Source organism: Nicotiana tabacum, chromosome 16, assembly GCF_000715075.1.
Source record: "Nicotiana tabacum cultivar K326 chromosome 16, ASM71507v2, whole genome shotgun sequence".
NCBI lineage: Eukaryota > Viridiplantae > Streptophyta > Magnoliopsida > Solanales > Solanaceae > Nicotiana > Nicotiana tabacum.
This window is the reverse complement of record NC_134095.1, coordinates 70,418,682-70,431,635: the sequence shown is the minus strand read 5'-3', so window position 1 is coordinate 70,431,635 and position 12,954 is coordinate 70,418,682. Positions and strand designations below refer to the sequence as shown.

General features: G+C 35.4%; 1 protein-coding gene across 2 annotated transcripts in view; it reads right to left on the bottom strand.

Moving 5' to 3' along the window:
* Positions 1-987: 987 nt before the first annotated feature.
* The window catches only part of LOC107777130 (beta-galactosidase 16-like), a 35,645-nt gene continuing 23,678 nt past the window's right edge, over positions 988-12,954 (bottom strand). For both annotated transcript variants that reach the window (XM_075232922.1, XM_075232923.1), the window contains 12 exons: positions 5,313-5,407; positions 5,111-5,219; positions 4,834-4,918; positions 4,520-4,638; positions 4,269-4,433; positions 3,694-3,875; positions 3,428-3,519; positions 3,025-3,134; positions 2,737-2,841; positions 2,457-2,558; positions 1,502-1,647; positions 988-1,379 (listed from right to left, as the gene is read on the bottom strand). In XM_075232922.1, coding sequence (XP_075089023.1) covers positions 1,025-1,379; positions 1,502-1,647; positions 2,457-2,558; positions 2,737-2,841; positions 3,025-3,134; positions 3,428-3,519; positions 3,694-3,875; positions 4,269-4,433; positions 4,520-4,638; positions 4,834-4,918; positions 5,111-5,219; positions 5,313-5,407 — 1,665 coding nt within the window. In that variant the 3' untranslated portion in view covers positions 988-1,024. The remainder of the gene's footprint in view (positions 1,380-1,501; positions 1,648-2,456; positions 2,559-2,736; positions 2,842-3,024; positions 3,135-3,427; positions 3,520-3,693; positions 3,876-4,268; positions 4,434-4,519; positions 4,639-4,833; positions 4,919-5,110; positions 5,220-5,312; positions 5,408-12,954) is intronic.

Genomic DNA, 12,954 nt, shown 5'->3' with positions numbered 1-12,954 from the left:
CAAATAGAAGTTTGGTTGATTATATATTGGACCCATTGTAAGTAATTCATGTGTTGTGCGTGTGATAGAGCAGTCTATTGATGCTGTTGAAGAATTCTGCATATTCCCATCCCCTTTCTATTCTGTCTCTCACTCACCTCCTTCTTCCTTTAGTTACTTACCTGTACTTTTTTATTGTTATCCTTCCGCAATTGTAATTGGATTTTAGTATATTAAACAAAGTTCAGTTAAGTCCCAATTTTCCTTGTGTCCATAAATTCAAAGGGTTCCCTCTTTTAATTTATTTTTAAGAATTCAATTTGTTTTTTAATGACTGAGATTTGAGGATAAACTAGATTATGTTTATCTCAAAAGACCTTCATTCTTGAAAGTATAATCGTTCTTCTTTTTATCGCTTTCATTAATCTATCCCTTTTTCGGGAAGTATCACTCTATTTTGGCTAGGGATTGCCAATAGATAAATGAAAAGTTCATAATATTTTCAGTGGATCTTCTATTCAGGAGATGCGGCAGTTGATGCTAGAAAGAAAAAGAAAAAAGATGCTGGTTTATAAATTGCTCCGCTGCTATTGTTTTACCAATGCAGCAAATTACGTAATTAATCCTTTTCGGATTTCGTTTATTTAGAAAGATGAAAACTTGTGAAAAAATTTATTATAAAGGTAGTTTCACAATGGGAAACTGTACTTTTCCATTATAGTGTATGGACTGTACTTTTTCTGTAGGAAACATCTTGAATATGATTTGTTTACTCTTGATTTTTGTCATGACTTATTTGCATTCTTTTGCTTAGAGTAAGTTGTCTATGTAGTAACTTTTAAGTTATGGAGTAACTTCTTGGCCTGCCAAAAGTTGGAGCTTAATATATGTTAAAGGATGAATTCTGTGCCTCAGTGCTAGAATTATCTTTTATATGTAGAAATTTGTATGTCTTCTATTCTGATTGAATTTATTAAAGCTATTTCTAAATTCGCTAACTAAAGCGATACTTATTTTAGACCAAAATTGATTACGAAAACGATACTTATAAGTATACCTTTTCGACAATGGCTTTAGAGTTGGAGGAGTGGCATAACCCGGCGGCATAATCTTCACAATTACCATAAGGATTTCCAAAGCTTGCAAACAAAATTTTGGAAATATTGCTTCTCGGAGGACAATTAAGGTACACTTTAGGTCTTCTACCAGGGTGCCTTTCACTAAGTTTGTCAGATTTTCTCCAAGAAATTACTGGTGGTGGATTCGAATTCGTGACGTGCGCGCATACCTTTGTGACTGAAATTGCGTCGACAGTGATGTTAACAGGGTTGCCCATTTCTTCCTCAAATACAACTAATAGGTTATTTCTAGGTTTGAGAAATGACCTTGGAACATTGTACCTACGTACAAATACACACTTGAACATTATTATACGGCACTCATGTCCTTCTCTTGCTCACACGCATAAAATTGAATTTATACACACTGACGGTGTAACGAATTTTGTATATAACTAACGTACCAAGTTTGTGAAGGAAGACCTGCAGATGTGTGAAATGAGACCCAATATCTGCCGATACTTTGGCCATTAACCCAAGCTTCACCTTTCCCCATGGACCCAAGATTTAGAGCAATTGGACCATCACCCTTGGGTGCACTGAAAATGGACTGTGAAAATGCAGTTGACTGAATTATTGGTCGACTAAAATATAAAGTTTACTACAGATATCAGAATTTTAAACTAGGTGATGCAGGACACGACCAATATTTTTGAAAGAATAAAGAAATAGATTTAGAGCTCCATTTGGACATAAGAAATTTTTTTCCTTTTTTCCAAAATATTTTCACTTTTTTCCGAAATCAGCGTTTGTTCATAAAATTTTCAATTTTCACTTGAAGTTGCATTTTGGAAATTTTCGAAAATTTGAAAAACTCTAAAAATCTGTTTTCCAAAATTTTCACTCAAATCACTCACAAAATTTCAAAAACAACCCAAAATTATATTCATGTCCCAACACAACTCAAAATTCACCATTTTTTGAATTTTTACAATTCTTATGTCCAAACGCCCACTTAGAGAGAAAAGAACAAACGCTAACTAAGGGGTTTCTGATAAACCCTCGGCATCCCTCCCTCCAAGAACTCCTCACCTTGCTCTTGGGGTGACTCGAACTCACAATCTCTTGGTTGGAAGTGGAGGGTGCTCACCACTAAAGCAACCCACTCTTATCTTAATCAACCATTACATGAGTACTTATTTATAAAGATTAATAATCCTAACAATAACGATAAATAATAAATTTCTAAAAATTGAGGTAGTAAAAGAGCCTTGTGTAGCGGTAAAAGTTGACAAAGTATGATCAGGACGTGGCAGGTTTAAGGCACAGAAACAACCTCGTAAAATGTAATGTAAAATTGCGTACAATAGGTCCGAAGAGGTCTATTATACAATTTATACGAAGGATCAATATACTTACCTTGTACCATGTGAGCTGTTGAGAAGAGCCTAAGCTGCTCCAATTAGCATTCTTTGATCCTTCATATGTGTAAATTTGTAACTTTTCACCCAACAGTCCAACCTTAAACACACCATTTCGAAAAGAAAGCTTAACATAAAAATTATGCTCTCTAAATATATAATTATGCTTAACCTGAAAGCTAAAACCAGAGGTTTTCTGTTTTAAAAAATTAATGGATGGAAAAATTAGGTGAAGCTAATAGATACTAAAGGCAATATTATTTGTGGCCAGCAATTACCTGATAACCCCAGGGGAAAACAGTGAAAATTTTGACCCCTAGACTGTTTTGAATAATCACTGAACGTACGCCCAGAGACCTGCGCTCAAGAAATGCTCCTGAATCCTGCAATTAGAAAAAGAAAGTTTTTAAGTAGTTAACACTAATTAACAACACACAATTGTAAGAAAATTAAACTATAATACTGTAATTGACAATGTATTCAGGTATAGAGAGTGATCTTTATATTTAATCTTAATCCAGGAAAACTTAAAAGAAAATATGAAAAATGCAGTATTAAGTACAAACCGGTAAGCCAACCGTTGCACTTAGTAATGAGATTTGGTTTGTCCCTTTATTTAGAGCAACCATGCTTTCTAGTGTAAATGATGTATTTCTAAATTGTCCTTGAGCAGAACCTACAAAAAGAGAAGACAACAACAAAAAAAAAATTAAAATTATGAATAATTTCATCCAATTTTACTTTGCTAGATAATTACTCTATCCTTAAATAGAATACACTTTGTATCGTTACGTATACATGTCATAGAATATAAGCGAAACAATCAACCTATTGATATTAGATGATCCAACGGATTGATGATTCTCTTTATACCCATGAAGTGAACCCTATTCGTCGTTATATCTTAGACAAGTAAACACCAATCTCATTATATATTATATATGCTGCAAATTTACAGATCGTGCTCACCCACAAGAGCTCCATTCACAAAAGCATGTAAAACATGTCCTAAGGACTTCACACTTAGTCTAGCCTGCTGCTCCTGAGAATCCTGCTCAAAACTATCACATAAATTAAGACATAAGTTAGAAGATAAATACAGCTAGTAGTAACAAATTAAAAGAGTTTGGTTGCATTTCTCGCGATGCATTACAAGATTTCGTTAATCTGGTATTAAAGCAGTCCTGTTTCTGTAAGTTATGCGACATACTACGGAGTGTTTGGAATTCAATTACCTGGCAGTATACCAAAGATAATCGGAGGCATCTTTCGTAGTATTCGTTTGCTCCAGTAATGTTTGTGATCTCAGTGTGGTTGCATCAAATTGCGGAATAACATCTTGGAATTGTTCCCATTTCTCAGCTGAATCAAACTTGAATACTGGCCTCGAACTTCTTGTGTTGAATTGAGTACTCACCTATCGCACATGATTATTGGTATGTACAGATCAGAACATTTCTTACATGGTCTGTTGGTAAGTAGGTAAGCCTATTAGGCTCTTGAATACAGAAAAGAGCAAATTAAGTTAATTAATCCTTGATACTCCATCTGTTTCATTTTATATGATACTCTCTCTCTCTCTTTACTTCGTTGTGAGTAAAAATGACAACCTTCTTTCCTTTTTATCTCGATTACACGCTCTTGTAGCCATAAAAATGTCATAAATACTAATGATACTTCTAGTATGTGCAAAACGTCTTTATTTTTTTTTTTTTAAAAATTTCATGCCCGTTGAAACACCACTATATATAAAACAAAACAAGTAAAAACAAAATGTGATCTGATGTTCAAAATGAAGATAGGTAGGTACCTTGGCTGTATTGAAGGCTACAATGTTGCAGTCAGGTAAGATGCTTATAGATTTTGGAGGTAATTGGTATGTCAAATTTTGGAATCGCACCGTTGCACTTCTTCTATTATCTGCGTTCACCAGGAATGCTGCACAAGCTCCTGAATCTCCACTGAATACATAAGCCTGCAGATTTGAAGTACAGTTTGCCAGTGAGTCATTCGATTCATGGCTCAGTAAATTCTTGAAAAAATTAAATGGCCTTGTGCTACCTCCTGTAGTTGACCTAAAGATTGCATGGTGGGAAAACTAGAAAGTATAGCTTCCGAGCATAACTTTACTGCTGCATGTAATTCCTTCAGATGACCCCATTTTGGTTCTCTGATTAAACCTGCATCACAATGCTTACTATTGAGTTTAAGTTCTATGCACTGACCATGTAAATTAAAGTAAATCTCTATGACGTACATTAATATGTAACCTGATAAAGATGATTTACTTGTTATCATATGTTAAAATTCATTGTAAAAGTTGTTACTAGTATTTATAACTTGAATCCAAAAAGATCTATGTTAGGATAACTTACCATACTCATCAAGTGGAGCTTGATCATAATAACTTGTTATCATAAATTCAGCAGCAGTCCTGCCAAAATTTGTGCCTCCATGATACTGATAATAAAGCCAAGAAAGATTTGAGAGTCCAATGTAATATTAGCTCTATTTTTAGTTGCTAATATTATATATAGGCCACTTGGCATTTCAGGACTATAAAAGGTGTAGTAAAACCTTTCCCTCTAAAATAGACGAAAATATAAAATAAGATTTGATTAGCATTATATTACAGGGTATTGTTGAATTTACCATGTAATAGTTTATGTACGTTCCATTCTTCCTTGCGATGAACAGAGCAACTTGAAAGGCAATATCTTCTGCTGATCTAAGTGTTACATTCTGACCATACACTTGATAGCTACAAAATAGAAATAGAAATAGAAATAAGCAAGTGTTAGTTTTGAATAAGAACTCTGAATTTTGTAGAGTTGGATAATGAATGAAGTCTTACAAGCTTGTCCAGTTCTCTGTCCAGAGTGACGGCTTATTGGGTGAATTTGGCCCTTTAAATGTTTCTCCACATTTCATTCCATTGCATGTGTTAATCTGTAGAGAACATAGTGGTGCAAACACGTGAACCATGCATGCAAATTCTAGGAATCAAATTAATGTAGCAAGAATATGCCATTGCTACCATAATGATTCTAAAACATCTTTTCCTCATTTAATAACATATAGTAGTCCAGCTTGATAAGAAAGAGTGAAGAAAGATCAGAGGGTAACGGCTAAGAATATAACTAAAATATGAGTTTAACTTCCTTGTACTTTTTTTTAAAGAGTATAATATACACCATTAGTGTAAAGAGTTCTTCACACTATCAAGTTACCCCAAAGGATGTATACAGATAAATGTTTTTTACACTAACACTGCATATAACTTAAATAATTTTTTTTTTCATTATATATCAGGTCACATAATAATTACATGCAAGAATACACGAAAATGGAATTAGTACTATGAAAAATAAAGTACTCCCTCCGTTCCAATTGATGTGAACCTGTTTGACTGGACACGAAGTTTAAAAAAAAATGAAGACTTTTGGAATTTATGGTCTTAAACAAGTCAAATAGAGGTCCAGAGTATTTGTGTGGTTATAAAAGCTTCTCATTAAGGGTAGCATTGAAAGTTTAAGCTAAATTATTTTCATATTTAAAAAGGAATCATTCTTTTTGGAACGGACTAAAAATAAAATAGGTTCACATAAACTGGAACGGAGGGAGTAAGAGCCCGTTTGGATTAGCTTATTTGAAGTAGCTGATAAGCATTAGGTGCTGAAAAATATTTTTAAGTGCTGAAACTGATTTAATAAATAAGCAATTACGTGTTTGGATACAAGTGTTGAAATTGATAATAAGTTGCTGCAATATTAGATTAAAAAGTGCTGATAAGCTCTTTTTCTGTTAAAATGACTTAAATAACCTTAGAACTGTTTACACTTATAAAGACGTAATTTCTTCAAAATTTTAGATTCCAGATCGATTCAAATACAAAATATTGTATTTGTCATTTTATTTTAAATAAAATTGTGCTTAGATAAGATAATTTGTCACGTGTGAGATGCACGTGAAGGAGATAAACCTCACTTACCAGAAGTGATATCTCCTGATCCTGATCGAAAATGTTGCATATTAGATAAGGAGAAAGACTCCTTACTCAAAGAGAACACGGTTTAAGAGATGGATAGAGTTAGAGGTTGAGATTAACTAGAACTCTTCTACCAAGGAAGAGTAACATCAGTATTCTAGTCAATCTCTGTTTACTAACTCTTTAAATATCAGTGTTGTTCTCTTTTACAGATAACGCACATAAGCAGAAGTTAAACGTGAATTGAGAGCAATTTTGCAAGCAATTTATGTGTGATTCAAGCGTGCAATCCTAAAGCTACTTGAACCAGATAGAAAAACCAGTTCCAAGTGTCTATCTTTTATTCTAGTTCAATTGTAGTAGGAATTTTCGTATTGTACCTTTCAGCTTTATCTAGAAGCAATTGTATTAGGTACTTAGAGTTTTCAAGTTAGAGTTAACTTGAAGTTGTCGCAACAGTTGGGGTTGTGTGCTACAACAGGATTAGAGTTAATCCTAGGTTTACAAAAGAGTTTTTGTAACTGCAGTTTTTAGCTCAGTGATTTTAATGGAGAGGTTGGAAAAATCCTACTTGAAGGTAAACGTGGTTTTTTTACCTTTTGAGCCAGGTATTTTTCATGTAAAATCTCTGTGTTCTTTAATTTTTGTACTTATTATTCCGCAACAGAAGTAGTTGGAACACATAGAAGAACCATGTTCTTCTATAATCAGGTTAAGCAAAAAATTGGACACCACACAAATCACCACCCTCTTGTGTGGTATTGAAGTATAAAATATCAATTAGTATCAGAGCAGGTTATCTTTGAAGAGGTTAACACCTTAGGAATAGATCAAGATGAGTGCACCACCTGAAAACTTGGAAGGACAATCCCACTACTAGGCCTCCACTCTTTAATGGTCAGTACTACTCCTGGTAGAAAAACATGATGAGAGATCATATTATTGTAGAGGACTATGAACTCTAGGAAATTGTTACTGATTGTCCCCTAGCTACCATGAAGAAGAATGCTAAAGGAGTGGATGTGCCAAAGACTAGAGCTGACTGCACTGGTGAGGACTTGAAGAAGTGGAAAAAGAATGCTAAGGCCAAGAAATAGCTTATGTGTGGACTTGGTCCAGACGAGTACAACAGAATTCAAAGCTGCACTACTGCTAAGGAAATTTGGGACACTTTACAAGTGGCTCATGAAGGAACTCCTCAAGTGAAGAGATCAAGAGGAACACTGCTATATTCTCAATATGAGAATTTCACTATGAAAGAAGGAGAAACCATCCCTGATATATATACAAAGTTCACAAAACTAACAAATGAACTTAAGTCTCTTGGAAGGATTATCCTTGAAGAAGACAAAGTTGAGAAAATTCTGACAAGGGTTTTGCTAGTTACTTGGGAAAGCAAAATCACTGCTATTCAGGAATCGAAGAACATTGCCACTCTCAAGTTGGACGAATTGATTAAATCTCACAGCCTATGAACTGAGAAGGCAGACCATGAAGATGGATGCTCCCAAGAAAGAAAGAAGCCTGGCTCTCAGAATTGTTGAAGGTGCAGATCTAGAGGAAGATGAAATGGATATGATCACGAGGGACTTCAAGAAGTATCTAATAATAGGAAAAGGTTCTTCAAGAGGTGCAACTTACAACAAACCAATGGTCCCTGAAAAACAGACCAACGAGGGCTGTTACAAAACTGTCCTTAATGGGAAATTGAATGGAAGAAGGAAAGGGATTAACGAAGAAACAGGAAGAAGAAATAGGTTCATCCCAAGAAGAACAAAGGATCAACGGAGGCTATGGTTGCTGCCTGGGGAGGAATGCTCAGATGAGGATTCAAAAGATGAAGATGGAGATGAACAAGCACTTATGGCCATTGGAGAATCGGATGATGAACAAGAGGTAAGTGTGATTCATTTCAAAGACAAGATTAAATTTTTGTCTAAAGAAAAGCTATCTAAGTTACTGCTAGATTCATTGATGAGTTTAAGGTCATAAACAATGAAAAGGAACAGTTGTCTAAGGAATGTGTAATTTTGAAAGCTAAGTGCAAGAATCTGGACTCAGGGCTAGTGAAAGTGATAGTAAAAATACTGAGTTGAAGAACCAGGTTCTTGAACTTGACACCACTGTGTTAAAGCTTAGATCTAAAAATTTAAAACTGATGTTAGGAACAGGTAAAAAGAAAGTTGATCACATACACCTCACCTTAGAAGAAAATTTAGGAAAAATGAAGGATGTACAAAAAGGATGAGTAGATAAGAGTCCTAAAAGAAGATCTAGGCAAGGTTAAGCATGAACTAGACAGAACTTGCAAATGGAATAAGTCCTCTGATGCACTATCTTGGCTACAAGAACATCACAGTAGCAATAAGAGAGGACTCGGCTATAGGACCCCTGCACCTAAGTGGGATCCCAAAAGCAAGTACATCACACTTCCTAAGAACAAAATCTACACATAATGTGGAAAGATTGGTCACTTTAAAAGTGACTGTAATGCAAAAGAAAAGGCCAGTCAGAAGAACAAAACCTTTGTTCAAGGGAAAAATAGGCTGCCAGGATGGGCTAAAAAGAATTTAATTCACCCTTTTGCCTATAGAAAGGGACCCAAACTAGTTTGGGTTCCTAAGACGAACCTCTGATTTTCTCTTGCAGGTCAGAGTGAAGGGAAGCAGTCAAATAGGGTACATGGATAGTGGCTGCTCAAAGCATATGACTGGTAGCAAGAACCAGTTCTTTTCACTTGAGGACCTCAAATGAGGAAATGTCTCCTTTGGAAATGGTAAGAAAGGAGAGATCATTGGGGTTGGAAAGGTAGGTAAGATAGACTCACATTCCATTGAGAATGTCTACTTGATAGATGGCTTGAAATATAGCCTAATCAGTGTATCACAACTGTGTGACAGAGGTAACTTTGTAGCATTCATCTTTACCAAATGTTTTGTGATAAATCTTACCACTGACAAGATTGTTTTGCAGGGAAAAATAGTAAACAATATATACATTGTAGATCTGTCCACTCTTTCAGAAAATGAACTCACCTTTCTTAAGTGTTTTGGACAATGATCCCCTCCTTTGGCACAAAAGACTTGGACATGCAAGTTTAAGTCAACTCAACAAATTAGTCTCAAAGGGCCTGGTGATAGGGCTGTCTAACATCAAGTTTAAGGAAGACAAATTTTGTGAGGCTTGTGCAAGGGGGAAGCAGGTAAGATCCTCTTTTAAAAGCAAGAAAGTGGTAAGCACGACCAGGTCGATGGAATTGGTTCATACAGATCTCTGTGGCCCAATGAGAACATTAAGCAGAGGTGGTAAAAAATATGTGATGGTGCTTGTTGATGATTACTCTAGGTTTCCTTGGACATTGTTTCTAACATCTAAGGATGAAGCATATGACATGTTTACTACCTTTGTTAGAAAAACTCAGAAACAACTAGGTAATCAACTTATATTAATTAGGTCTGATCATGAAAATGAATTTGAAAATGCTAAGTTTGCTGAATTTTGTGATGAGCATGGTATAGATCATAATTTTTATGCCCCTAGGACTCCTCAACAAAATGGAGTAGTTGAAAGAAAGAATAGGACTCTTGAAGATATGGCTAGGACTATGCTTCTTTCTAGTAAACTGCCCCATAGCTTCTGGGCAGAAGTTGTAAACACTGCATATTACATTATTAATAGGTGCATGACTAGACCTCTTGTAGAGAAGACGCCCTATGAGTTAATTAAAGGAGAAAATCAAATATATCCCATCTTAGGGAATTTGGATGCAAGTGCTTTGTGCACAACAATAGAAAGGACTCCCTAGGTAAGTTTGATCCCAAAAGTGATGAGTGAGTATTCTTGGGATATTCTTCACATAGCAAAGCTTATATAGTGTACAATAAGAACTATGTTGTAGAAGAAAGTGTACATATAGTTTTTGATGAAACTAACATTCTTTCTGAGAGACAGGACATGAAGATGAAGCTATTGGGCTGGTAAGAGAGTTAAATGAAGTCACAGGTCAAGCTGAAGCTGCACTAGAAGAAGGAACTGGTTCTTCCATCTAGGGCAACCTGACAGGGGGAACTGAACAAAGAAGAACTGAATCTAATCCCCAAATGGAACCTGTCCATGAGCATGTTCCTCAGCAACAGAACAGGGAAGAAACATCAAACAGAAACCAATTGGTTGTGAAACCTTACAACTGCCAAAGTTCTCATCCCATTAAGAACATAATTACTGATCCAACATCTGGAATTAAAAGTAGATCTCAATTAAAGAATCTGCGTCCTTTTGATGCTTTCTTATCTCTTATTGAACCTAAAAATATTGTTGAGGCTTTGCAGGATGCAGACTAGGTGGATGTAATGCAAGATGAACTCAATCAGTTTGAAAGAGGTCAAGTTTGGCATCTGGTTCCAAGACCCAAGGATAGATCAGTAATTGGCACTAAATGGGTCTTCAGAAACAAACTTGATGAAAATGGAACTGTTATAAGGAACAAGGCAAGGTTGGTGGTTCAAGGTTATAACAAGGAGGAAGGCATAGACTATGATGAGACGTTTGCTCCAGTTGCAAGATTGGAAGCAATAAGACCCATCATAGCCTTTTGCAGCACACATGGAATTTACTCTTCACCAGATGGATGTCAAAAGTGCTTTCCTAAATGGATACTTAAAGGAAGAAGTATTTGTCAAACAACCTCCAGGGTTTAAGAGCAAGGAGTGTCCGGATAATGTATACAAATTAGACAAGGCTCTCTATGGACTCAAGCAGGCTCCTAGAGCATGGTATGAACGACTATCCAAATTGCTGCTTGAACATGGCTACAAGAGAGGTAAATTTAACAGTACTATATTCTTGAGAAAAAAAGGTAAGGATCTTATTGTAGTACAAATATATGTTGATGACATAATTTTTGGGGCAACCACTGAAAAACTAAGTAAGGAATTTGCAAAACTTATGGGGAGTGAATTTGAAATGAGTATGATGGGTGAGCTTAATTTCTTCTTAGACTTGCAAATTAGATAAAACTCAAATGGAACCATGATCCATCAGCAAAAATATGCAAAAGAGTTGATTAAGAAGTTTAAAATGGAAGAATCAAAGGAAATACACACTCCTATTACAACAACCAAAAAATTGGACATAGATGAACCTGGTTCATCTGTTGATCAGAAGTTGTATGGGGGTATGATTGGTTCACTTTTGTATCTTACTACTAGCAGACTTGATATTATTTTCAGTGTAGGGCTTTGTGCTTGATTTCAAGCAAATCCAAAGGAATCCCACTTGATTGCTGTCAAGAGAATATTGAGATACTTGAAATGCACTACTGACCTTTGTCTTTGGTATCCAAAAGGTAGTAATTTTAACCTAGTGGGATATGCTGATGCTAACTATGCAGGTTTCCTTGTGGATAGGAAAATCACCTCAGGTATGGCACACTTCCTTGGTTCATGTCTTGTGCCATGGGCTACTAAAAAGCAAAATTCAGTGGCCTTATCCACTGTTGAAGCTGAGTATGTTGTTGCTGCTTCATGTTGTGCTCAATTGTTGTGGATCAAACAATAGTTGATGGATTTTGGTATTGAAGTTGGTTGGATCCCTATTTTCTGTGATAACACTAGTACTATTAGTATGACTAAGAACCCGATTCATCATAAAAAAACTAAGCACATAGATGTTAGATACCATTTTTTGAGGGACAACTATGAGAAATTTAGTATAGAATTTTGTGCTACTGATAAATAGATTGCTGACATCTTTACTAAAGCACTGAGTAGAGAGAACTTTGAGAGGAACAGGTTAGAATTAGGGATGGCTAAGATCACCTAATGGGACCAGTTCAGAATGCACAATGAGAAAAAAATATGAAAAATAAAAAAAAATTGGTTAGAAAATCTGGAACTTGTGTAAATATCTAGATTAATCTTTGCTAGTCTCATACTGTAAATAGTATACTCATGTGACATGTGTTGATATGATTCACTGACCTCTAACAAAATTCTCTCTATTTTGGTAAATTGAGGCATGATCAAGAGGATTCTTAGTAAAGAACCTGGTTCATCAGTACTGATTCATCTGAATAACGAGGTATGTTTTATAGACTCTGCACAATTAGAAATATTAATATTTAATTCATGAGCAGAGTACTACCTAAGTTCAAAAACATCACAAAAACCTATCCCTCTAAAGTTTGAACCTGTTCCGTCTCTAATATAATTCTCACCGCATAAAACGCCTAGAATCTAGGGAAGCTTAACTGCTCATTCAACCTGAAATTTCAAGTTGATTGGACTTCTAATTGACTACAAAAAGCTACCGTTAGTCATTAATTACCCTCCCTCTTTAAAAACCACATCATCATCATCACTGCCACTCTCATAATTCTCTAAACCGTCAATTCTCTTTCATTCTCTATTCTTCTCTCTTCTAAAACCCAATTCAGAAATCCTCTTCCAAAATTAGCAAAGATGTCTAACCCCCAAGATAACCCAGGCACTCCTCCACAACTTACCCCCTC